Below are 24,933 nucleotides of genomic sequence, written 5' to 3'. Positions count from 1 at the left end.
AGCTGTGCTCTTTGCCCATCCCCCATCAGGCTTCACATGCTTTTTCTTGCCAATCTCTCAATGCTCTTTGCCTTTTCTCCTAAGAGTTACTCCTAAGAGTTACTCCTAAGAGTTACTCCTAAGAGTTACTCCTAAGAGTTACTCATCATGGCCCTACAGTTACTTTTTTTACGACAAACGGCACTTTGGGGTAATGTACTGCGGAAATTTTAAGATGCCAGTTATGTAACTACAATGATCATACTACTACTTTGCGTATTTGTTTAGAACCGAAATTGCCTTTTCTTGTATAGTAAAGAGTACTCACACAAGAGGGTAGAAAGGCTTTTTGCTGCGATCCGACTGGGACTGTTCAACCTTGATTGTTTGTGCTGGCGACTCCATCTAAACAGGTGAATAAAAACAAGACATACAACAGAGCTTTTATATGTGAAAGCCTTATGCCCAATTACCACAAAAACATTTAAAAAATACAAGGATACCTTACAGGGAAAAATACAGGGAAAAAAGGTTCCTGCATTTTTGCAGCCGCCCCTTTCCATAGGGGCAATTTCCCGTGCAAGCCGGGTGAACTTCCCAAGCGTTGTAGACCCACACAAGGGCCGAGCGCCAGGCCGAAAGTCGCTTTTACCTATTTTACCGGTAGGTGCCCCGCGCCACCAAGCCACACGAATGCACATGGTGCCTTCCACAGCCACGGTGGACGCTCAACTTGCAACCGCCTGTGGCAGGACATGCCGCCAGACTCTTTCACCACCGGCAATGGCGCAACGCAGCATGATGGCCGGGGGCCCCACCAGCTGGACAAGGGTCAGGGGCCCCTTTGCAAGGGTAAAGGCAGCTTTCCAGGCGTGGATTTTCCTTTCAAGGGTCCGCACTCGACCAAGGACGCCTGTACCCATTAAAGAAACTGGTGGGTGCCCAGCGGTACCAGGATTCGAACCCAGGACCTCCCGCATACGAGGCGAGTGCTGTACCTCTGAGTCATCGCTGCGGTACCAACAGTTTTCTTTCAATCAGGTAACCTGTTCTCATAATCCAAAATACACATCCCTAAGTAACGCTTAAAAGCTAGCTAACACACCCCCAGAACAGAAGGGTGCACCCTTCTGTTCTGGCGGTGTGTATTTTAGCTTTTAGGCGTTACTTAGGGATGTGTATTTTGGATTATGAGAACAGGTTACCTGATTGAAAGAAAACTGTTGGTTATACCTTAAAGAAATGCCATTTTGACTGAAAGTAAAAACAGAAAAACACTTGCAGAAGCCTTCTACAGCAATTATAAAATAAATGCCAGAGTATTCTTTTATGGAGAAAATTTGTTGCATCTCCTTAACACTTTTTGCCACAGCCTTCTTGGCACAGGCAGTGACACAATAGAGTGAACACGAGGGTGTTAAGGAGGGACATTGCTCTCAAAATAAATTGTTAAGTAAACACTGTGAAACTTGTCAGTCTTGCTGCTTTTCATCCACTGATTTCAAATATGCCATTATTTTTTTTAGTAACACAATTAGTTGCCAAGATAATTAGAGATAACTGGTCATTTTTGGAGGAACAATAGACAAAACAGCATTAGGCATAAAACTAATTTTTATATTTTCCAACACTAGGAACCCTGGTGAGTGCAATAAGAGAATCAGTTTTTTGATGCACCGCTTGGAACTAACTTTACAGCTCATTAAACCTTGGTGGCACCACTGGCAAGGAACCATTTCGAATGCCAATTTCAAACACCAAAGTTTTATGAGCTGTAAAATTAGTTCCAAGCAGTGCATCAAAAAACAGATACTCTTATTGCCCTTGCCAGGGTATCAGAAAATATAAAGATTAGTTTTATGGCTAATGCTGTTTCATCTATTGTTCCTCCAAAAATGACTAATTACCTCTAATTATCTTCGTACCTAATTGACTTAAAAATAATGGCGTATTTTAAATCAGTGGAAAAAAAGCAGCAAGACTGGCAAGTTTCACAGAGTTTACCTAAAAATTAAAGGAAATTGTTTTAAGAGCCATGTCCCCCCTTAAAGGCCAACTGTACTCAAATTTCAACCTCTTGAAAACACTATTTTTGTATAGTCTGCTGAAAAAGAAAGCAAGATGCAAAATACGACAGCTGAAATAAGTCCATGGACGCCGCAAGCAGTCGGCACAAATCGGCAATTTTGAAACCAAAACCGAGGAGAGCGCGGCCATTGAAGTGACGTTGCAGCCGTCCAGCGAGCAGAAGGATGGTCAGCAGCTCGGGAGCAAGCCTGCGCGCAAGCTCTACGCCCTTAGCCCTTAGCCCTTAGCCCTTAGCCCTTAGCCCTTAGCCCTTAGCCCTTAGCCCTTAGCCCTTAGCCCTTAGCCCTTAGCCCTTAGCCCTTAGCCCTTAGCCCTTAGCCCTTAGCCCTTAGCCCTTAGCCCTTAGCCCTTAGCCCTTAGCCCTTAGCCCTTAGCCCTTAGCCCTACGCGCGCACAGGGCAGCAAATGGGTGAAGTGTTCACAGCAGAGCTCAACCATTTCTCCAGCTGCGTGGTTGGCCAGAGGAAAAAGCCCCAGATGGACTGAGCGTCGCAGGCGCGTCATGGCTGTTTGTTTACGCGATCCACCAGCAGGTGCAGCGTACTCTGCAGCGGAGCCTTTTTAAACGCTTCTGGATGATTAGCGAGGCGTTTCACAGGGCTACCACTCTTGCCACAGCCGATTTGGTGGCACTTACTACACATTAAAAATAAATTTGGTCGAGGTGATTTGAGTGCAGTTGGCTTTTAAGTGCACGCTAGCATTCAAGTGATGCGAACAAATGGAACTAGAGGCCCCACTAAAAACCCCACTACCGCCCATTCACGATTCTTGGCAGTGCTTAGGTCAGCAGCTACCAAATGCACAAACTAGATTCTGTTGCATCATAGAGAAAATGCCAGAGAGTTACCACTGCTTCTCCGCAGTGCTGACTTGTGCGCAGGCTTGCTCCTGAGCTGCAGGCCATGCGGCCGCTCGCTGGTTGGCTGCAACGTCACTTCAACGGCCGCGCTCTCCCGAGTTTTGGTTTCAAAATCGCCGATTTTTGCTGATCGCTTGCAGCATCTACGCACATATTTCAACTGTTATATTTTGCATCTTGCTTTCTTTTAGGCAGACCATACGGAAACGGGGTTTTCAAGAGGGCGAAATTTTGAGTGCAGTCGGCTTTTAATAATTCAATTTGTTTTAAGTGGTCCATAAAATTTGCACCACTGTTGTTGGGACAAAGCAGCCTTTTTGGCAAACCAAACTCAATATTTGTCTTCATGGCCCCTTTAAATGAGAGCAGCCGGCAGGGTTACCTTGACGCCGTAGAAGTGCACGTAGAAGGCATCTACCCTGGCCACCTCGTTGCTGGGTGTCTTGACGAAGACGGGATCTCCGCGAACCTGGACATGCACGGTGACCTGGAAGTGGTTCTTCTTCTGGCACACATACGCGTCGTCGATGTTGCTGAAGTTGAAGCCCTTGTCAGCATCCACCCGGAACATCACGAGGGGCCTGCAGGCAGAAAGGCCCGTGTGCATGCCCAACGAGTAAATGCAAAATACAGTAATAAATCACTGGCACTGTTATGAAGCAGCCAAATTTTCAACAGCATTGGCAGAAATGGCAGAGTGCTTGCTTCTCTAGAAGGGGGTTTTGAAATGAGAGAAAAAATGCATTAAGAGGGGGATAGAAGAGAAGAAAGCGTTTTTACTCTGCCTTCAATGGACCCCTTGTCCTCCCATCTTCCCCCTCATTCTTCACAACTATTCTGGGGGTTTTCCAATGCTTTTAGTATCATAAAACTCCAGCTGAAACTTCATTCAGGGACCAAAGTTGCCACTACGATCGCCCCTGTCGATGAGAAGGCTGCACCGGCCTTCCACGACGCTTGCTGGCCGGCTATTTCCACATCGGCACCACGCCTACATTCTTCTGCTCTTCATTTTTAGCAGTAAAAACTATGCATATTATTGTGTCTGTTATTGTAGCTTAGCTGTGAGATAGAGGCAAGACCACACATGTTGCACAGGCATGTTGTGGGGTTAGTTGCGCCAGGCACAGCTAAGCTTTTGTTAAGCTAAGCTAAGAGGGCAGACATATGGCATTTTTGGTATTTGACTAGCCTTTTATTTGCTGCCTAGATGATACGAGTTAACTAGCGCTGATATTAAAGTGGTACACAGCCCTGTGACCTGGTGCACTGAGCAAATAGGTATACAAACCCAGCATGCTGGTTTATCGCTGCATTTGCTTGATTGTACAGAGAGACGATATTATCATAATAGAAATCCACAGTTGAAAAGTGAACAGAAACAACAGAAAAAATACGCTAACGAAATAGAAGCAGCATAATGGGTGTGCTTGGCCAGGGGGGGGCGGGGGTGTGTAGATATTGCAGCCTTGTGTGACTGGTAGGTTGAGCACATAGGCAGGGTGTCTAAAAAATAAAAACACAAGAGCGCCTGCCACCCACCCAAAGGGCAAGTTAAAAAAAACATGCAGGCACAGCTAGCCATGCCGGATTTTCAGAACTCAAAAGACCTGATTAGATAATTAAAATGCGGCCACCACAGGTTTTGGGTGTGCAATGCTGATGACAGGGAGCTTTGACTGCTGGCTGGCCATAGCGGGCAGCTGCCAAGCACATGGAACAGACTACACAAGCTCACCACGGCTGCGCTGTAGTACAAGTGTTTATTTAAATAAGTTTGTGGCAATAAATGGATTGATGTAGGGAAATGAGAGAGATCATACAGATATCATAGAAGACATCATACATATAGCAGCCCTTGCTTTATAGTTGTTCAATGACAACAACTGACGTCGTTATGCAGGTGGGTTTACTCTTTCTAACTGCGCCCATGTCTTCAGCTTCGTCAGATACGCTGGCAAGTATATGAATATCTGTGGGACAGCACCCACACGAAGCTTGGGCTGCTCGCGCTGGGGATACGCAGACTGGCCACTTATCAGAAACCCACCGGCTCGAATAACACCTATGGAGTCCAAATGTTTCTCGCACATGCACACATGCTTCAACTGGAAACTGAAAGCGTCTGTCTCCCATCACGGAATAGCTTGCTTCCACCTTTTGCGCTGTTTGTGTTCGTTACGGAAGCAGAACAGCAAAGCTTTTCCTGGGTACTTCAATAGCCAGGGTGGCAAACAGGCACACAGCACATCTGAGCCATCATAGTTTACATGTCTTGCCCTTCCCAATGAGTGAACAAAGGTATATATATTGCTAAAAAAATATCACGGCATGATCGCGACCCACTGCACAGCCGCAGCCTTCCAAGCTGCCTGCACTGGACTCGCAGTGGCTCCACATAGGAGAGCTTCGGTCCACATATGAAGTTCTCCCATGGAGTTGCACAGAAGCTTTGTCACCAGGAAAGCATTAAGACTTTAGGACATTAGGTTGTACTATTGAATAAGGGGGGGAGGAGATGGCGGATTGCGGCACCAAAACTAGCTGCCCGTTGCATTCCCTCAAATTTTCACAGGCCATGTCACCCAAAGGTAGCTGAATATACTGTCACAGTGCGAGAGGGTGGTGGTGAAGGAAGCATTTTTGAAGCACTTTGAAACTCAAAAGGATTGGAAAAAATTTACCATCCATTCCAAAGAAAGTTGAGCGAAGCACGAAAGCTAAAAATGCTACGTCCGACGTTCGCTGAAAGTGCGTCCAGTCGATCGTCACATCGCAAACAAAGAATGAACCCATGCGCCGATTTTTCGTGCACAAATGAACACATCTACGAATGATCGAATTTATACTGATACATGGTTTACAAGATACATGGTTTACGAAATACATGGTTTACGAGACTATTGTACTTTATGTACTTTTTCATGATCGATGCGTGCACTTTCTTATCTAGCCAGGACCATTCCTTTTATGCGATTTTCAAGTAACCATTTTGACGCAATGGAACCCCGGTTTCACACGCACGCACGGTGCATCCAGAGGCGATATCAGAGCTTTTCGATCGACCAAGCAGTCTACGGTCAAATGCGTCAGTTCTTTGACAGAACGCCATCAGTCCAACCAAGAAAGCTTCCACTTTAATAGGGAATTGACAATCCTTTCACAGCAGGCCAAGCATAAGTAACATGAATGTGCCTCATCTCTATAGAGACAGCCTGCAGTACCTGAAAACGAAGCATTTCTACAAGCTCAGGAGGTAATTAGCGATTCAAATAAGAAGAACTGCAGGTGAGAGAACATCTCAATGAAAGCACTCGATGAAGAAGGTTCTCATTGGTAAATGGCTTGACAACAAGGTTTTGTAGCACATGAAAAAAAAAAAAAAAAATCGCAGCCTCTTTCTTAATAGAAAGGTGCTTAAAACGCAAAGCTTTGTCCATGCAAACGGAATCAAACCAAAGTCCAAATCCAAACTTCCAAAGCCCGAAGCCAACATCTGCTCAACGAAGCCGAAGGAAATGCTGAGCGACCTGCGAATGCAATGATTGCGCAATCAGACAGACGTCAACTTCATAACGGAAATGCCCAGGTTCGATTCCGACCACGGGAAGCAATTTTTTCTGTGTTGGCTTTCCGGCACTGAATTTTGGTGTAACTACATCACCATCAGTGAAACATAAAAGGCTTCGCGTTAAAAGATCTCAATTCATCCCAGTGCTCGCGGGTCCAAAATAGGTACAAGCAATCTCAGTTACGCACAGTTCTTGCAGGGCTCCATTCAGGAGTGGACTCCAAGAAACCTGCTGGAAAGGCTCGAATTTGATGCACTGCATGCTGCTGGAGTCCATGAAGGCGCTGCCATCGCCCGACCCACCGCCCGTGGCTCCGTCGTAGCTGGAGTCGTCATCAACGAGGGTCAGCGATGATGTCGGCACATCCCCGACCACTGTCGAACCGACAGCCGCTGGTGCCACCACCCCCACAGCCAAGCCAGCTGTAAAGACACAAACGAAATTGTGCTGTCAGGCGGTGAAGCCTAACGGGATGTGGCTTGCCCCACAAACGCCATTTACTGTGTGTTGCAGTGCTACACTATACTGTTACTGCGCATGCAAGCACGCACAGAAAGTTTTTTTGCCTTCTTTCAGACAGAAAAAAAAAAATCAAATTCATGCACATGTATAATTGGATTCAATAGACTCCAAAGAAACCTCCCAAATAAGAGGCTAAACGCAGAAAATTCTTTTGTAGAAAATTCTTTTGTAGAAAATTCTTTTGTAGAAAATGTCGAAATGTTTTTTTTTTTTTGCCTACACCCTGGCTGTCACTGCTGATGCTTACTACGCTGCAGCTGTGCACCATTCCATTGCAGCACTGATCTACACACTGCACATCTCCTTTCCTGGTCCCATTGGCATATCCTGTCATTTTATTCCTCCTAAGAGCATCAACAAGTGGCTGATGACGACACAAATGTACAGATACAGTAAATATAAAGTATCTGAAGCCCAGTGGCATGTGTGGCAGCTGAGGCCATACAGCAGATGCATCAAATGAGCATGCGTACATCGTGAAACACCCTATGCAATTTCAACAAGGCATTTCACCACCACATTGACTAAATGTTACCACACATCACACGCTCAAGCAACACTACAACATTCCACATCTCTCCATGCAACAACAGCAATGTTCGGATATTAGTGTGCTTGGCAAGCGTGCTGCCATATTACACGTGGAATATACCGCCCTTACATGTTCAATGTGGAACACATAAGAGCAAATGTTTCATCCTGTGCCCTCCTAAAATTAGGGTCACATGAATCTCTCTTCTGGCAAAGTCGTCAATACAGAGCGCGAGCAAATAATTACCGCTTTCGATCTCACATGTGCACATTCACATCAGCCAATGATACCTGGTTCCTGCTTGACGTGGACGAAGCCATTGGATGGGCCCGAGCCAGACAGCCGGCGTCGCTTCTGGCCAGTGATGCCTGCCGGGTGCTCAAGGGGCACTTCTGTACACACATAGTCCTCCCGGCTGGCAAGTGACTGGCAACTACAGAGTGGAAACCACAGGACATGAAAATGGAGGGGGTGGAAGTGGTCTGTTAGATACATCACAAGTGCTTCTGCTTGGCAATGGACTGGGCTTCAAATCGAGCCACGAAATAACACTTACTGTACTGATCTGATATATCGATGAAGCCGATAAGGTGGCAGCAAAATTTTGTATAAACAGAAACATGATAAAAACGGGAGAGCCATAAAAATAAAAATTTAGTAAAAAGAAACATAAAACTCGGGAACATTGTGAAAAACACTACTACTTAATCATTCTTTTACAAATGCGCAACAACGTGCTCAGACTTAGACGAGAAGAAATGGTTATCGTAGCCCCGCGTTCCAGTCATGCATCGAAAACCCCTCCTCCAGTCCACCCAGTTGCTTAGGGCAGTCATTACCCTTACTAATAAAGCCACACCACTTTATTGTGACGTAGCGGATATTTCCTCTGCACTCTGCACCTGTGTGTACCTGCCACGGCCTTGTCTTCCCCTTTGGCCACGCACAAAATCCACGACCTTCCCCAATGACAGAAATGTCTTTTTGAGAACCACAATGGCCATTGGTGCAACTGCCACCTCATGTGACAATAATAGGAAAGGCAAGGATGGCTGCCCTGTGGCATGCTCCAGGCCCCAGTAGCAAAGGTGCTGCAGCAGCTTCCTAGGAATAAAAGCGGTTGCTTTACCAGCCTCCATTTGACTGAAGAAAAAAAAATGAAAAGGAATTTTCACTAATTTCCCTTTGACCAAACTCTTAAAGGAGCACTGACACCAATTTTCGGCGTTAATATTATTGCACAGTTCGCTTCCTTCACTCAACAGAATACCCTGGCTGAAATATGAGCGGCCTGCGATGCGAAGAACATAGTTTAATTGGATCTCATTTATCGCGCCGACGGAGCAGCGCGCGGAGCGGCACTCAGCAAATGGACATCAGCGTGACATCACCCCGTGAAGCCAAAAAAAGTGATGCGACAGCGCTCGTCAAAAACTCGCGACGTCACTTCACGCGCGCGGCCCCACGAGCAACAAGCGGGCGCAACACCCTCTCAAGCGGGCGCCGGTGACGTCCGCACAAAGCGGTGAGGTCAGGCCGGGATTCTGTCATATGCGCCGTTTGGGATGAAAGCGCGGGAATTTGAAACAAATGATTTTCAGGACGTTCAATGTAATTAAATGTCGCGTGCTGAAGTATTTGAAGTGCTGTTTCAGGTTCGCCAGACCATTAAGCACCGATAAAAGCTATAAAAATGTAACATAAAATTTTCGTGTCAGTGCTCCTTTAAGGAAAAAGTTATATGTAATTTTCAAAACATAAATGAATTAAGAACCTCCCACTGACCTCCATGCAGTTCGGTGCCGTTCTAAGCTCACACTTCACATGTTCTAGCTTAATTAACAAAATTTAGCACGTAAAGACTATTTGGGCGAGGCGGAACCTACAATTGTGCCTGGGTGATATAGTATGTGGGCCAATATCTTAAGTCCATATTGTGTTCATATTGTATGCATTTATTTTATGCATAAACTGTGGCCACCAGGAAGCTATACACAATCTGCGCAAAAACAACTTGAACTCATTGCCACAAATCTGAAATGTTGGCACATTCCACTTATAAAGGCAGATAAATCATGTAGTTTGTTTACTTTCTTTGCCGTTTTTTTTTTGCTAAGATAAGGAAATAGTTAAGAAAATGACTTCAGATGCATTTTTCCACTTATACAAAAAAAAATCAGGCTATTTTCACCCAATTAAGAACCTACAATTGAAACGGTGAGCCGAGATTAAAGCCTCAACACTGTAAGACACTACCTGGCCTCAAAAGTGCGAAAAACAGCTTTCACTCCCAAGATTTCACTCCCAGCTTTCACTTAGCAGAAATTACACTTCTCACCTCATGCCTTCAAACTCGTGCTGTGGGATGATGAACCTGCAACACAAAGATTCCCATTTAGTCTTCTTGACTTCAAAGTTATCCACTGACAAGCTATAGTCACAAAAACTGGTAAAAATATCTTCCCACACGTTTCCCCCAAATGTCCCCCACCTTCGGCACTTTCTTTGCTGTCAGCTAAACAACACACTGAAAGATTCCCTTACATGTCCTCCCTCCTCCTCACAAAAGAAGCATATATGCCAGCTAGCTTGGTTGTCCTGCCCGAAATGGCACACGCTTTCACCTGGGCAAGCGACGGCGCCAGCACGTCTGCCGAGGCTATGACGCAACACAATCCAACACAATCCACTTTAATCCAACCCAAATCCAATCCAATCCAATCCAAGCCAAGCTAATCGAATCGAATCCAATCCAATGCCCCTCGCGAGAGTGTGTTCGCTATCGGAGAGGAGAGCGGGAGAATGGCTGCGGACAACGAACGCACACGGACAACAACGGACGCACGCAGGAAGGACAGGGCCGCCGACAAGAGATGCTCTGAGCGTCGCATCTAAAACATTGAGTTGTTGCTCCTGAGCAACATTGAGCATCAAAGGCATCAAATTGGGCATCAAAGGTTCTCAGCTATCACATCGCCTTCCACAAGCTGATTCTGGTAATCCCAAGAAGCACCCAGTGTAGCTAGCCCCTAGCCCTCTTGAAAACCCAGCTGCCACAGTGGCCCACCTGCTGTAGAGAGACGAGGTCATGGGTGTTGACGACTGAGGGGGATTGTTGAGCAGGCCGGCCGACAGCCCACCAAGCAGCTGCTCGCCGTCACTCGGGTCTCCTGCCAGCAGCTGTATGCTGTGATGACCACTCGGGTCCCTGGACTGGAAGCTGGCCAGGGACTGCGTGCAGAAAGGACAATATAGTGACCACTGCTGTTCTGTAATGGCGCAAGGCTAATGAAGGGCAAGGAGCGAGGGAGGACAGCGGCATTATCGCAGGAGCAAGGACGGGGAACGTTTCGACACAGAGGCGATTAGGTCGTTCATTGGAGTGCTACAGCACTGCTTTCTGCCAACAGCAAAATCGTTACACACGTGCACACGCACGCAAACACAAACGTGCACATCGCAAACGTGCACATATACAGAAACACAAACATGCACACACACACAACCACAAACATGCACATGCACACTATGTTTGATGTGACAACCTTTCACATTGTCAACCAATTATTGAGGCACAGGGGTAAGAAAGCAAAAACAAAAAACAAAAAGCAAATGTGCATCACACAAGGAAGTGATAAAAAATAGAGGAGGCATGTGTGCCTGTCCCAACAAACTCTGACACATTGAAAAGAATCAGATGCAGATCTGCTAACAAGCCCTACACCTAACAAACAATTTTTAACATATCAGTCACCCGCCTGCTGGCCATCAGTCGACCATTAGCGAGCCATGGGCCGAACGTGTCAGTTGACCACCCCAGCCTGGGGTCAGTTGCCATTTCTGAGACAGTGAGGCAAGCACTATCAAAGAGTGCACATACTGGTTGCAGTTGCTGGTGCTGCGGCAGTGTCCCCATGGGGTAGCCGCCATGCATCGGGGCCTGGCCGAGGCTGGGTGAGGACTGCATCATGTGGCCACCAGTCAACTTCGCCTCCGCTGGAACAACGAGTTTTGGAAACCTCAGTGCTGGGCAATTAAGAAACGTTTAACAAATGAAACCCCCCCCTGACAAAAAACCGAACTAGAGCAACTGCAAAAATTTAATTAGCAAGTGTAGGCAGCTCTCAATCGTCATCCCCAACCTCAGTTGAACCCCCGAAGTTGCAGAGAGACAGGGAACAAAGTTAACTAAGACCTAGATCCAGGTTTTGATTTGTCTTCAGTTTGTCGGGTCCACGTAGTGCTGGAATAATGACGCGAGAAAAGAGATAGGCTGGGAAGAAAATGGTTGGGAAAGAGGTATTGTATGTGAATGTTTGCTTATGTGTGTACCAACAGGGTGTTTCACCTAAATTTAACCAGTTTAAAAATATGTCGATGCACTCTCAGGTGATGCAACCAAATGCATGTTGCTCACTTTTGTATGTAGTTTCTCACGCTTTTTTTTGTATTTTTTTGCGTAAGTAGATAATTAGTCAATTTTAATTAGTCAACTTTCAAACCAACGAAGCTAGGCAAAAAATCCCAATTTGAAAGTTGCAGATTGGTTTTTAACACATCCAAACCAACAGTTTGTGTCTTTCTATCCATTAAGTATTAGTGTTTTCCAGCTTATTGAAGATGCCCGCGAAATACAAAAAAATACCACGTGACGTGCTGGCATGCGCGACTTGATTGCAGTGCTCCCAAACGTTCTGCGCACAAACTGCGATAGGCGCACTGCCGCTTAAAAGGTAACAGGGCAACAACGTATGCGTTGGCTGTGCTGTTTACGCCAGCGATGTGCTTCTCTCGCAACAGATCGTCAATAGCGATAAGCAGACACAGAAGTTATCGCTTGCCCTGCCGGACACAACAGGTTCGTCATCTGCCCTATGACTTTTTAAGCGGCTGCGTACCTATCATTGTTTGTACGCGGAACATTTGGGAGCACTGCAACCACGATGTGCAAGCCGGCATGTCACATGGTATTTTTTCTTTTGTATTTCGCGGGAGTCTTCAATAACCAGAAAAGCACTAATACTTAATGGCTAGAAAGACACAAACTTTGTTCGGATGTTTTAAAAACCACTCTGCAACTTTCTAATTGGGATTTTTCGCCTAGCTTCGTTAGTTCGAAAGTTGGCTAATATTAAAGCTGACTATCTAGTTTAGCAAAATACAAAAAATAGCGTGAGAAACTACATACAAAGTGAGCAACATGCAGTTGGTTGCATCACCTTACAGGGCATCAATATATTTTTATAGTTTTGGCTGAAGTTAGGTAAAACGCCCTATATACGTACACACACACCTGCACTTGAAGACATAACAGTTGCTGCATTGTGCTGCATCTTTGCAGGTCCTGTAAACAGATCAATTTCTCAACACTAACATGCTATCTGCCTTAGACATCCATGCTTTTACTACAGATTGCTAACATGCAACCATGCCAACAAGCTAAACAACCTCGCGCAGCATTCCTTAGGAAGCAGGCATAGCTCTTTGCATTGTGCTGGACCCAACGCTGCAGCTATTGAATGTGCATTCGCTGGCATTTGAAAACATTGAAGCAGACCAAACAAATAAACCTGCACGTGGAAGCGTGCAGCGAGAAATCGGCTTCTGTTTACAGCATTGGGTGCAGATTAATCAGATGTGCCTAGATGGGAAGGCTGTTACTATGCCCATAAAGCAAGTGGGAAAAACCAGTAGCATGGGACAGGAAATAAACGGGGGAACGGACATGGCTGTCAGTCTCATCAAGAACATCAAAGGTTGCTGCTAGTGATAGCTGCGCCGAAAAAAATTTGAAAAAGAAGAGATGCCTTACGTACCATCTTCTGGTGGGGAGAAGGGAGGTTCGGAACCGCTGTCTGGCGGACTCTCAGGAAGCTGGTGCTGTTGACTGCCGTTCCTGATATTGAAATGAAATAATTGTTACTCAAAAAAAAATGCATCTGCAATTCCACCACTCTGTCAAAATTTACACACATATATTTGTGTTGAAATGTCTGGTTTCCAGCATTATATGCACTTCTCGATTAAGACTGAAATTGTCTGTAGATTCAGTCAGATGAAAGCTTATAATACAGCTGTGAGGATAGCTTGCCCCACATGAGTGACAAACTGTGTGCCTGTTATTTGCCTGTACTTCACAGTTTCCCTTAACTGCACTCCCTCTGTAGGGGAATTTGTTGCATAAAAATTATGCACCCTTCTGTCTAACAACGATGATGGTTGAACGCGAAGCTTTCTCGTGACCGATTTTTTGGTTGTCCGAGTTTGGACTGAGTTTCACTTAAACCAAGATCATTCATCATCGTCAGAGAAAGTTGGCTTTGCAGACGCCATTAGTGAGAACACCAAGGCTTCGCTTTAAAAGGCTGCATTAACCGCTAGTTATTTTGAAAGACAAAGGAGAAAATTATCTGCTGCTGGGAACGCGTTAAAGTGAACTGAAAACGGGGAAAACCGTGCTTAATGGATTCGTGCCCTTCCCGACGGAATCTGGTGAACGAAACAAAGACCTGCGCATTATTTTTTTAAATCTAAATTTTATTAACTAGCTTGCATGATGCTAGCGCTACAGGCAAAGTGGAACTACGCATGTTCACCCCACCAAGACACCTCTACCGGAACCGCAAGCTGGTTTCGCCGCAATAATACTAATATTGAGGCGAAGCCTAACTTCAGTAAAAAAGAGGCGCTATGGAAAAAAAATCCCGGGCCATCTCCACTAAGGTGAAACCTGGGGTGGGGCGAAGTGTATTCTTGGTGCCTTGAAGAATACCCTCAAGTGTATTCTTGACGCTCTGCGTTTTTTCCAACGGGGGTGAAACAGTTGTGTGGGGTAGAGGTATACAGCTTTGCTGCACAAGTCATGTGTCTTTGAAGCCCGAAGCGTTTCAGCGCGAGGCGTGAACGAGTGTGCCGGTGTTTTTTTAGTACGCGTTACGTTCTGACGCGAGGCGCAAACGACGGTCCCGATGTTTTAGTACCGTGACCGCATGATACGACTGTTACGATGAAGACGTCATGAGACGCCGACAGCCCGAGCTCCTAAAGGGCTTCGCACCTAAAACGTTTTGAAAAGTACACAGATCACCATAGTGCAAGTCGCAAGTTTATTTAAATGTTATGCTTCACTCCCGAGATTTACTCTTTAAGCTTAAAAGTGAAATCGGCCTCCGACTTTGCCGATAACGAAGAAGAAAAAAAAAACAGTAACGCGTTCCTGTTCGCTATCTCTTGAAACCCACTGGTAGAGTTTGCCTTGTCTCAGGTAATGTCACAGTGGGAAAACAACCCAGTAAGGCCCACAACGGCAGTGATAAGAGCGCGCTGAAGCGTTCAGCGCTTTCGGCTGTACACACACAATGGTGGGTAAAGGGTGGCGCTTCACTCCCACTTCCTCCGAGCCCCTTAACCCGCGACACATATATAATAACAAAAAAAACTGCACAAAACACAAACTGTTCGCAAGAGGCAATGGACAACATGAAAAGTGTTCGTGTTTTGCGCAGCTTTTTACCATGAACCAATACCAACCGGCTCAGTTTGCGGTTCTTCCAAGACAGTGCTTCTGGCACACGGCACACTCAACCATGAGTGTGTCGTGATTTTTTTGTAGGGCTTGCAAAAGTGATGGGGGACCCTACGATATACTATGTCAATCGTATCATAATGTCAAACAATTAGCACTTACGGCTAAAGTCGCCCACACACTCATGCAATGCCCGCCTTCTATGTCTGACTTTTATGTTTACGCGTGTCATATTGTCAAACATTATCCTCTTGCAGCCAAATTTCACCCAGCCTTTTGGGTGCCCGGCTTTTAGATGCAACGCATCTCTTTAACTCGCCTTGTCCCGCGTCGTTGTCGCGGCGTAGTCCGCATCCCTCCCCCATTCTCCTCGCCGCGGCAGCTGCGCGCTCCGCCGCTCTCACCGCAGCGCAATCTGTGCGTCAGCGCGGTCAGCGCGCAGCTTGCGCTCGGCTGCGCTCGCTCCCGTCGCCGTGCCAGCTGTGCGTTAGCGCTCAGCTTGCGCTCGGTTAAAAATTTACACCATCTTCCCGCGAGGGGAACCATGGGGTAGATGCGACGCAACGGGGGTGAACATGCTGCGTAAATAGGATACACAACAACAGCAATCCACACGCTGACATCGCTAACATAACGGAAACGCAAAGGCAACCCCCGATGCGTTGCATCTACCCCATGGTTCCCCTCGCGGGAAGACGGTGTAAATTTTTTCGCATAACTAGCGTGCCGTGCCAAAAGCCAACGTTGACACACGGGCTACGCGGAGAAATTAAACGTAGAAGTCGTGCATTTTTGCATTTCCAGCTAGGCTCAGAAACTTAAGGTAAAACGATCAGGGATCCCCAATTCGAATTGGGGATCCCTGCAATGCCTCCCCGGACCCCCATTTGAGAAGCCCTGTTCTAAGTAAGGTCTTACCCGTGAACCGCGCCCGTGGGCAGGGGCGCGCTGGTGGCCCCGGTGTCGGCCTGCGAGAGCGCGTTGTGCAGGAGAGCGACCACCGAGGCCGAGTCGATGCCGGGTGGCCCCGAGGGGGGCGGGACTGGGGCGCAAGGCCGCTTGCCGCCGGGCGTCGGAGACCCGCCGCTCACCAGCTGCTCGTTGAAGTAGCTGCACCATTGGAGCACGGACCCGTTGGTGGACGTCACCCGTCCGAACGGGTCTGGCGCGCATAAGTGGCTCATTCCCGGCTCCCGCTCAACTGCACTGGAAGCTGTTGTTACTGGGCCGTTCTTTTTGTTTGTTTTGGTTATTTGTTTATCAATACTCGCACAGACATTGCAGTCCAATCATGGGCTGAGCATACAACACGTGCAGAAGTAATGCGCCGTAGAGATGACGACGATGGCGTTAAGCCGAGAAAAATAAGCCACCTTTCTAAACACGCAGTAGACGAAATTTCAACATCCGGGCTATTAGAAGCGCGATTGAGCGCTCGTGGCTGACGCAGTGTCTAAGAAAAAGATAAAATTGCAATTACCCACGATAACTTGGGAGTATAATGATGGCGAGAAGCGCCTCTTCTGTATAGCCTTCTGGCTTTTCGGCAAAAGATTAACGCGTCGTGGCCGATTTGTTTCAATCTAGATTAACTGCTTGCGGTATGGTTTGACAGCGTCGAACGAAACAGCGCGAAACACGGAAAAAAGTGGAGAAGACGTACACAAGCGCCGTGTAAGTACGTTTGTGTAAGTCTTTTGAGTACGTTTGTGCAGCGCTCGTGTACGCCTTTCCTTAACTTGACCAACTACAAACCATGTTGCTTTGACCGCGTGATATGGTGACAGCCGCACAAGCACCTCTTTAGAACCTTTATCTGACAAAAAGGACTAGCTTCCCCACAACGCAGATTGCAAAGCGCCAGTTCATTATTTTTATTATTTGTTTGTTTGTCCACGATGAACTGCGTAAACTGAATCAGCGCCTAGACAGAAAAGCTTCGAATCTGTTTTATTTTGCAAAGAAGGCTTCTCAGTGCTTATTAACCTGAATTCCGGATAATGGTATAGATTTTAATTCTCCCCCCAGGTTCTGTTACACATGAATCCACTGACGGGAGCCACTACATGGTCTGCTCAGCATATATCGCCTAGAGCTCTACATTATCAAGTAACTGAAAAACCGCCATCCTAAGGTACTGCCTTCTGCTTTCGCTCCTCACAGAAAAAGCTGGTGCATTTTCTTTGTCAAAGGACAAAAAAAAAAGAGAGTAGAAAATACATACTCAAAGCATGTTTATTTTCTGGGACTTGGCTAGTTTATTACAGTCCGCGATTGCTGCTTCATGCTTTTTTTTCGGCAACCTTTTAAGACACAAATAAATTACGATGCTAGAGGGAAACATAGTACGGAACATGCGAGCTCGTTATTTACATGTTGTTCTCGTTGTTGATGTAGTCTTCGAGCTGGCTGAAGTCGAGGCCGTCGTTGTCGATGCCGCTCAAGTCAGTTCGGCCTGCGAGCAAACAAGGAAAAATTTACTAGTGTAAATGCAAGCTCAAATCACCAAGCGTTGGGAATAAGTTTATCAGTTTATTCCGATAAGACAACACTGCATCATGACGCTACCAGTTTTATCTGTTTCCATAACACCCACAGAAACTATTCGTGCAGTTTTGAAGTTTGCCATGTCTGCATTCCATCATATCGCCCTAAAAGTCGGATTCCCGTTATTATTGCGTGAATGATAGATGAGGTACGTCAGCAACATTTTCACGTAGCTCCGCAGATCCGTGTCGATCTGTCAACAGAGCGAGCAATAAATAGATGAGTACAGAACGGCACAGTGGAGAGAGCCATATTCGCAACGGTGCTGACGTTGTCAGGGTGACGTCAAGTCGAAGCGCGGCGCAGGGATTTATGCAGAATTTCGATTTTGGGGGGGGGGGGGGGGGGTCGGTGGGATGTTTGGGGGGGTTGTATAAATCCCTAGGCAGGGTGCTTGTGGTTGTGGAATCTTTTTGGGGGGGAGTCGAAGTCCTTCTGGGGGGGGGGGGGTGTTAGGGGGGGGGGGTGTATAAATCCCTGGCGCGGCGCACCACCTGTCTCTGCACCGTCTCGACGGGTCCCGTGGCTCCCGCCACCGTTTTTGCATGCGCTGCAGAACGCAGTTTGCAACCAGTGCAGGGCAGCAAACCAGTAATCTTTTTTAAGCGAAAGCTTTCTCAGTGGGACCTGTCAAATAACTCATGCATTTCCCCGTAGACCGGTTGGTCGACCGAAACGCTCTGATAAGATGTCTGGACACACGGCGCATGCGTGAAACGAGGCTTCCACTGGGTCAAAACGGTTACTTGAAAATCGCGAAAAAGGAACGGTTCTAGATAAGACAACACATGCATCGATAACGAAGAAGGAGTACAATAGCACATCTTTATCTCATAAACAACGTATCGGTATACATTTAAATCGTTCGAAGATGCGTTTACTCAGTGCGCGAAAAATCGTCGCATGGTTTTTTTTCTTCGTTTGCGATTTGCGTCTGGGAAGGTTTGACGACAGATTTGACTAGTGTCACTAGGTAAGGTTTCAGAGTATCGGCGCTCTTTACTCATTTTATTCTGTGCCATTGCCATGATCATTGGTCAGTTCGCATCACGTGACATTTGTTTACACTGCGACGGTTCATTTTATTTTTTATGCGCTTTAGTCGATAAACTGTGGTAACCTTAGCTTGCCCTCCCTGCCCTTCCCGGCCGGAGAACCAAGCACCCGGCCGGCCGCAATGTCACTGCCGCTTCGTGGTTGTTTGCGTTATCCGCCGGCAGGTGCAGCGTCATCTGCGACGGAGCTATTTTAAATGTTTTAAACTAAGCTGAAGGACATATTAGTAGAAATTAAGAAGAAGAATTGGACGTGGGCAGGGCATGTAATGCGAAGGCAAGATAACAGTTGGTCATTAAGTGCAACAGAGTGGATCCCTAGATATAGGCAAGCATGGCAGAGGACGGCAGGAAGTTAGATGGGCAGATGAGATCAAGAAGTTTGCGGGGATAAATTGGTCGCAGTTTGCACAGGACCGGGGTAATTGGAGAATAATGGGAGAGGCCTTTACGCTGCAGTGGTCGAGGTGGTGATGATGATGATGATGAAACTGGTTAACGAGACGGGGCTACCATCCACGTCCCAGTTGGTTTGGTGGTACTGTACGTTCGAAATAAATGTGGCCGAAATGACATTTGAATGCAGTTGGCGTGAAGGGTGGGTTCAATTAGTATATTAGTTGGCATTTAAGGGTATATTAACCGCGATTAATTTTTCGACTGATAAACAGCACAACCATGCCCTTAAGTCGCAACAGCATGGCCAGATAGCGATAAGTATTAAAACCGCACGCGTGCAGAAAACGAGTACAAAATCGCGAATGTAACTAATCATTACCAGCAAGAGATTAGCAAGAGCAATTGTACAGGGCCAAGAAAAGATAAAAGCGCGAATTTGTAAACGCCCCTGTTCAGGTGGATGGTAATCTACGCCCGGTAAATGCAACCGATGACGATTAGAGATGGTGATTATTGGCGATGATGATTCGGGGCAAGCGCCGGACCATCTGCACTGAGAAATTATGCCATTTAAAAAGAAGTGATGATGGTACGAGTTTCAGCCACACCAATGCCAAGCGATGGTCTGATTAGTGCAGCTAGAACGACTATAAATCATCGGAGTACACACCGATGCTATTGTCTTGTATTGGCTCAGCAACAAGCTTAATTGTTTATAAACGTACATGAATAAAGTGATTTTTCTTCCACCACGTTGACGACCTGACAGGAGAAAGAAAATTAGTACGTCAATGTGGTTTTCTTTTATAATTCTCCACTACAGTGATTCTTAATTGGTGGACCACAAGGGAATTTCAGGGGTCCGTGGTCCGTGAAGCCCCCCTCATCTATTCTTTTCTCCTCTCCACCAAACCTTGCTTGCCCTGAAAAAAGGTGGCTTCACTGCATTACTTGCACGTGTAATTTCTTCGAATAGCACTGGGTATAAAGTTGGCTTTTCGCACAACACGGCAGCTATGCAGAAAAGCCAGACACGCAAAACGCGGTACAGTTGAGCTCACTTATAACGCTGGAAACCTTTAGCTGGAACGTACGGAAACGAAGGACGGCCGAGAGAAACACGGACACAATGCTGACTAGGAATTAAAAATTTACTGAAGAAAAACACATATATACTGAGAAACATTGCACAACTTAGTGAAAATTTGGCACGATCAGTCCACTGGATACCCCCAGAGCACGTCCTTTTTTTGTCGGTTAATGTGACGGGAGCGTTGCTAACGCACGTGTCGTCCCTCTTGTCGGTAGCAAGTGCCTCAATAATTTCCCGTGTCAGGCGATTGTGTTTCCGTCCGATAATGTCGATTTCGTCGATTCGTGCATGTACAATCGCGACAATAAAGAATGGAAGGTGTCCGGCGTGTTCTCGGGCTCTGTCATTTATGCACCTGCCTTCGTTTCCGTGCGTTCCAGCTGAAGGTTTCCAGTAATCATGAACCAACTCGCCCAATCCCAAGCAATGCTAAACTTATAACGGCCGTAGCTATAACGAACGCTCGGTTACAACCAACGAACGAGGAACGACAGTCACAACATGCATTGAGGCAATGGCATTTTGTTTCCGATATAACGAACTGGCTAGTGGGTGCAACTCAAGTACAGCGAACGATCGACCATCGCTCGACCGCGCCTGGCATTCGCAGTCACCACTTGATCGGCTTTCCGCGACGCGAAGGGTCCAGTCAACTGCGTGGGAATAACGCTTTTCCTACAGAACTGATTGCTGTCAGCAAAAGATGACCGGAAAGAAAGAAAGTGTAAACAAACAAAAAATAGCCTGGACCATCTCCACTAACGTGAAACCTGGTGAGGGGCGAAACATGCAGTGTATAAGTGTATTCTTGGCGCCTTGGCGCGTTTTTGCCAACGGAGATGAAACCGTTGGGGGGTCAAGGTATACAGCTTTGCTGTAAAATTCTCTTGTCTTTGAAGCACGAAGCTCTCTGGCGCGAGGCGTAAACGAGTGTCCCGGTGTTTTTTAGTACGCGTTACGTTCTAGCGCGAGGCGTAAACGAGTTTCCCGGTGTTTTAGTACAGTGACTACATGAGACGAATGACGATTACGACGACGACGACGACAGGAGACGCCAACAGCCCCAGCCCCTAAGGGGCTTTGCCCCTAAAAGGACGTCGTCGTCGTGGTTTACATGTTGCCTCCCTCCAACTTCGTCTGCAGGCGGGCGGATCTCTTGACTCGTTGGATGTTGTGACTCGGGCATCACGTGACCTAGGGGATGTCCTGACTCGTTGGAACTTGGATGTATTGATTATAAGCGGGACGGAGGGAGCAGACGACGGAAGAGGGGTGAAGCGAGATAGGGGTGAAAAAAGGAAGACGACGGCGAACTTGCAGAAAGTTGGCGTGGCACTGTGCCAACACCTGTGAGCACACGCGTTGGGCGGACATTTAGCGAACGGATTTCGTAGGGACACAAAATTAGGTACGCACGAATTTCGGTAATACCCTTTCATGCTTGCTCGCGCTTAGCTCTCCAGTTCGGCCGAGACAAAAGTGAAACAAAAGACAGGAAGCAACCTGAAACGCGTGTCAATCTGACCTGAAACGGAAGCAACCTGAAACGACGTGTTTCGGCTTCAGCCGAAACACGTAGAGTGCCACATGTGTCATCGGGCATTCTCTTCGGATATTGTGAACGATCTTACGCAGGCAGAAAAAAAAACTGCGACCGGGTTGAGAAGTACGATCTGTCTAATTCGACAATCTCTACAATTTTTAAAGACGGAGGGAAGATCCTGAGCACCAAGATCAATGCCGACCCGTCGACCAGGAAACGCAACGGCCCCGATGACAATTCAGAGGACATTTATGCATATATTATGAACTATTATTACGCTTTGTTTAACTTCTTTTTGGGCAGGGAGTTCGATTCCGGTGGGCGAGCGGCAAACTTCGCTTCATGGCTGCAGCCTGTTATCGGCGCGCGCCGTCCAGCCGATGTCCGCGGCCGCGTCAGTGCGCCCACCGTATGCGTGCAGAAAATGGTTATTACACTTATAGCGATATAACGAACAAATACAGAGTGACGGTCGAGTTCGTTATAAGTGGGCTCGACCGTACACTGTTAGGGGACTTTTAGCTGCAAGAGCTTATTGTTTGTCAAGATGACCCGCATCCCAATAGAAGTCAGACAAGAGGTGGGCATTGAATAATTACGGGGGGAAACTAGCTTAAAGTGCAAATTGTTTGTCACTATGACACGGATCAACGTAGTTCATCGTGGGCGCAGCCTATCACTTTTGCAAACCCGAAAGGGGAACTGATGGCTGGTCCACTATATAAACCACAAAATTAGTTTAATAGGGTAACAATTCTATTTAACATACGTCCACGGGCTATATAAAGGCCTCATTACGTCACAGTATCCAAAGTCAGCCATACCACGTCGATTTCCAAACAAATCAGCCCTGGCCATCGAGGCGACGTGCATCGCTCTCCCTAATACCACATTGCAGAAGAGGTGGTGTTCCTCCCTCGAGTTTAAGCCCAAGAGGTTCAGCGCAAGCCCGGGTGCAGGGCGACGGTGCAGGGCGACAGGTTAGGATAGTCGAGGATACATTGCTCGCACCTAGGAACCCCCTTACCACGCAAAGCTTCTAGGAATGACGACTACTCCGCAGCCCGACACCGTTACAAAGTGATCAAAGCTCACCAGTGACTCATAATTATCGACACGCGGTGATCATTGTTGCCAATAGATTCCGTTGCTTATGCCTGTGCTACGCGGCTGTTTCAAAGGCCTTCCGAAGGCCGTTGAACCAACTGTCTATTGAGTGCTCCACTGTAAATACGCAAGGCGAAGTTGTGGGCGAGAGTCCAATTGTCAACCTAAAGTTACCGTGTAGCACGGGCATTAGTGAGACGTCACAGGAAATCGGGGGTTCTACGATCATCATCATCATTGTCACCACTGCAAGACGAATGACGAATCACCGAGTTCATTCTTTGCCCCCCCCCCCCCAATTTTCTTAATTCGTCCCTCAATCGGATCAATCACCTCGTTCGCCTATCGGCAGTCACTCCGCTACCATGGTGGCCCACCAGAGTTGTTCCTTCGTCGCATCACCTTCCTGGTACCACGAGATCCAAAACTATCCGCAGCTTTTCTTTGAGCGGCTTTTTTTTAAGTGCATGCATCCACAGGTTCGCAGCGTAACGTAGAAATAACCATTGTCACTACAGCTCATAGTCGTCGGTCAGATTTTGTCTCGAGTGGGGCAAACCCGTTGAATTGCGGAGGAAAGTGAGAAGCCGGGGGGGAAGTTGGCCATTGTTCTGGGGTGGCCATTGTTCTGGGGGGTTTACGGGGGGGGGGGCGGTGCAAGTGCCCCTTTTGCACCCCCCTGCTGATGCCCACGCTACAGCTAAGCCGCTACGCCAGACACTCGGGCAAAGTCGCAAGAGGCCTCACAGTCCCTATTTTGCGAGCCGACAGCGTCCAGTGAGGTCTCGAAACAGTGCCTCGGCTCATGTGGCAGCATTGTTTGTAGGCGCGGACGAAAGCATTTCTCGAGCGGGGCGACTCACCCTGCTTGCGTCGTCGCTGGGCCGAGCACATGCCACACGATCCCCCGGCAGCGGCGGCCGACGCGAGCGGCCGGCGGGAGGACCGTTGGCGCGACCGCGCCGCGGCGGCTGCCCGAAGAGGCCCTCGTTCTCGCCCTCATCGATAGCCGCCTTTCCCACACCGAGAGCCGCACCGCTTCTCCCGCTCGAGTGCTGATGACCACCGCTGACGGGCCGACCGATCGGCTTCCGCGACACCTCACCTCCCACTTCTTACCGCGCGTGCCCAACACTTTCCCCTCCTACAATGTTTTAGAAGCTTTCTCGAAGTTCGAGGGTGTTCTAGAAGAAGAAAAAGGTATTCTAGTTCCATGCACCTCTACGAAACGCCGCTAAACCACACTCTCTCGAGTTCTTTAGCGTTCCCGTAGTGACGAAGTCGAGATGGTGGCGGAAGCGGCCTTCCCGCTTTCTTCCCTGAACGGCTTTTTAGTTACCAAGATATAAAGATGCAGCTCAGCAACAGCCTCCTGTCTTCCAGTCTTCAGTGAACCTCCCCAACCACTCCTTTGTATTTTTAAGCTTTTTTGGAACCACCTCTGGTTTCAGAATAGCAAGTCGCTAGCTGGAAATTTGTCGCAGCTGAATGCATCGCCCCTGCAGACGTGATGGTGTTGCGCCACTCGAGAAGGAAGAAACACTTTGGGTAAAGGAGAGGGAAGGGAAAAAAATCATGCACCCCTCCGTGAAGCTTTCTCGTGATGGATTCTTTGGTTTGCCAATCCCACACTGCGAGTTCGTTCTACTCCGGAGGTACGCACCACTTTTCTAGAATGCCCACGTAGAGCAGCTCTCGGGGGTGCGCTCCGTGTGCCTAACGTTTGGGTTTGGGGTGTACGACGCGATTCGGTACCTGCTGCTTGGCGTTCACTTCGGCCTCGTTTTCCAACGCCTCGCGCTAGAATTCTTCGTGCTTCAAAGACACGAGAGTCAGACCTTTACAGCAAAGCTTTATACCTCTACCACGCAACGCTTTCATCTCCGTGGGCAAAAATGCCAATTCGCCAAGAATACACTTATGCGCTGCGTGCTTCGCCGGTCCCCAGGTTGCACGTTAGTGGAGATGGCCCGGGATTTTTTTGTACTCCGGATTATCGACAAAAGTTCGCCCACAGAGCGTACATGCTAACTGCGCCGCGCCAGACGTAGTTCTGAAGCTTGGGCGTTGAACGTACGCTGGAGTACCCCAAGTTACGCGCTGTAATAA

At 47.5% G+C, this 24,933-nt stretch overlaps 1 protein-coding gene across 3 annotated transcripts in view; it reads right to left on the bottom strand.

Moving 5' to 3' along the window:
* The window catches only part of LOC144174506 (uncharacterized), a 110,750-nt gene that overhangs the window by 24,980 nt on the left and 60,837 nt on the right, over positions 1-24,933 (bottom strand). For 2 of the 3 annotated variants that reach the window (XM_077703240.1, XM_077703241.1), the window contains exons 2-11: positions 17,454-17,535; positions 15,999-16,286; positions 13,372-13,451; positions 11,436-11,551; positions 10,623-10,786; positions 9,894-9,929; positions 7,846-7,988; positions 6,689-6,923; positions 3,312-3,510; positions 308-384 (exon numbers count right to left, since the gene is read on the bottom strand). In XM_077703240.1, the coding sequence (XP_077559366.1) occupies positions 308-384; positions 3,312-3,510; positions 6,689-6,923; positions 7,846-7,988; positions 9,894-9,929; positions 10,623-10,786; positions 11,436-11,551; positions 13,372-13,451; positions 15,999-16,286; positions 17,454-17,535 (1,420 nt within the window). The remainder of the gene's footprint in view (positions 1-307; positions 385-3,311; positions 3,511-6,688; positions 6,924-7,845; positions 7,989-9,893; positions 9,930-10,622; positions 10,787-11,435; positions 11,552-13,371; positions 13,452-15,998; positions 16,287-17,453; positions 17,536-24,933) is intronic. The other variant, XM_077703242.1, reaches the window with a different exon arrangement.

The sequence above is a fragment of the Haemaphysalis longicornis genome, unplaced genomic scaffold (assembly GCF_048455015.1).
Source record: "Haemaphysalis longicornis isolate Haplotype H1 unplaced genomic scaffold, Haemaphysalis longicornis Haplotype H1 scaffold_3, whole genome shotgun sequence".
Classification (NCBI taxonomy): Eukaryota; Metazoa; Arthropoda; class Arachnida; order Ixodida; family Ixodidae; genus Haemaphysalis; species Haemaphysalis longicornis.
Note: the sequence above shows the minus strand (reverse complement) of the source record. Positions and strands in the feature narration are given on the sequence as shown.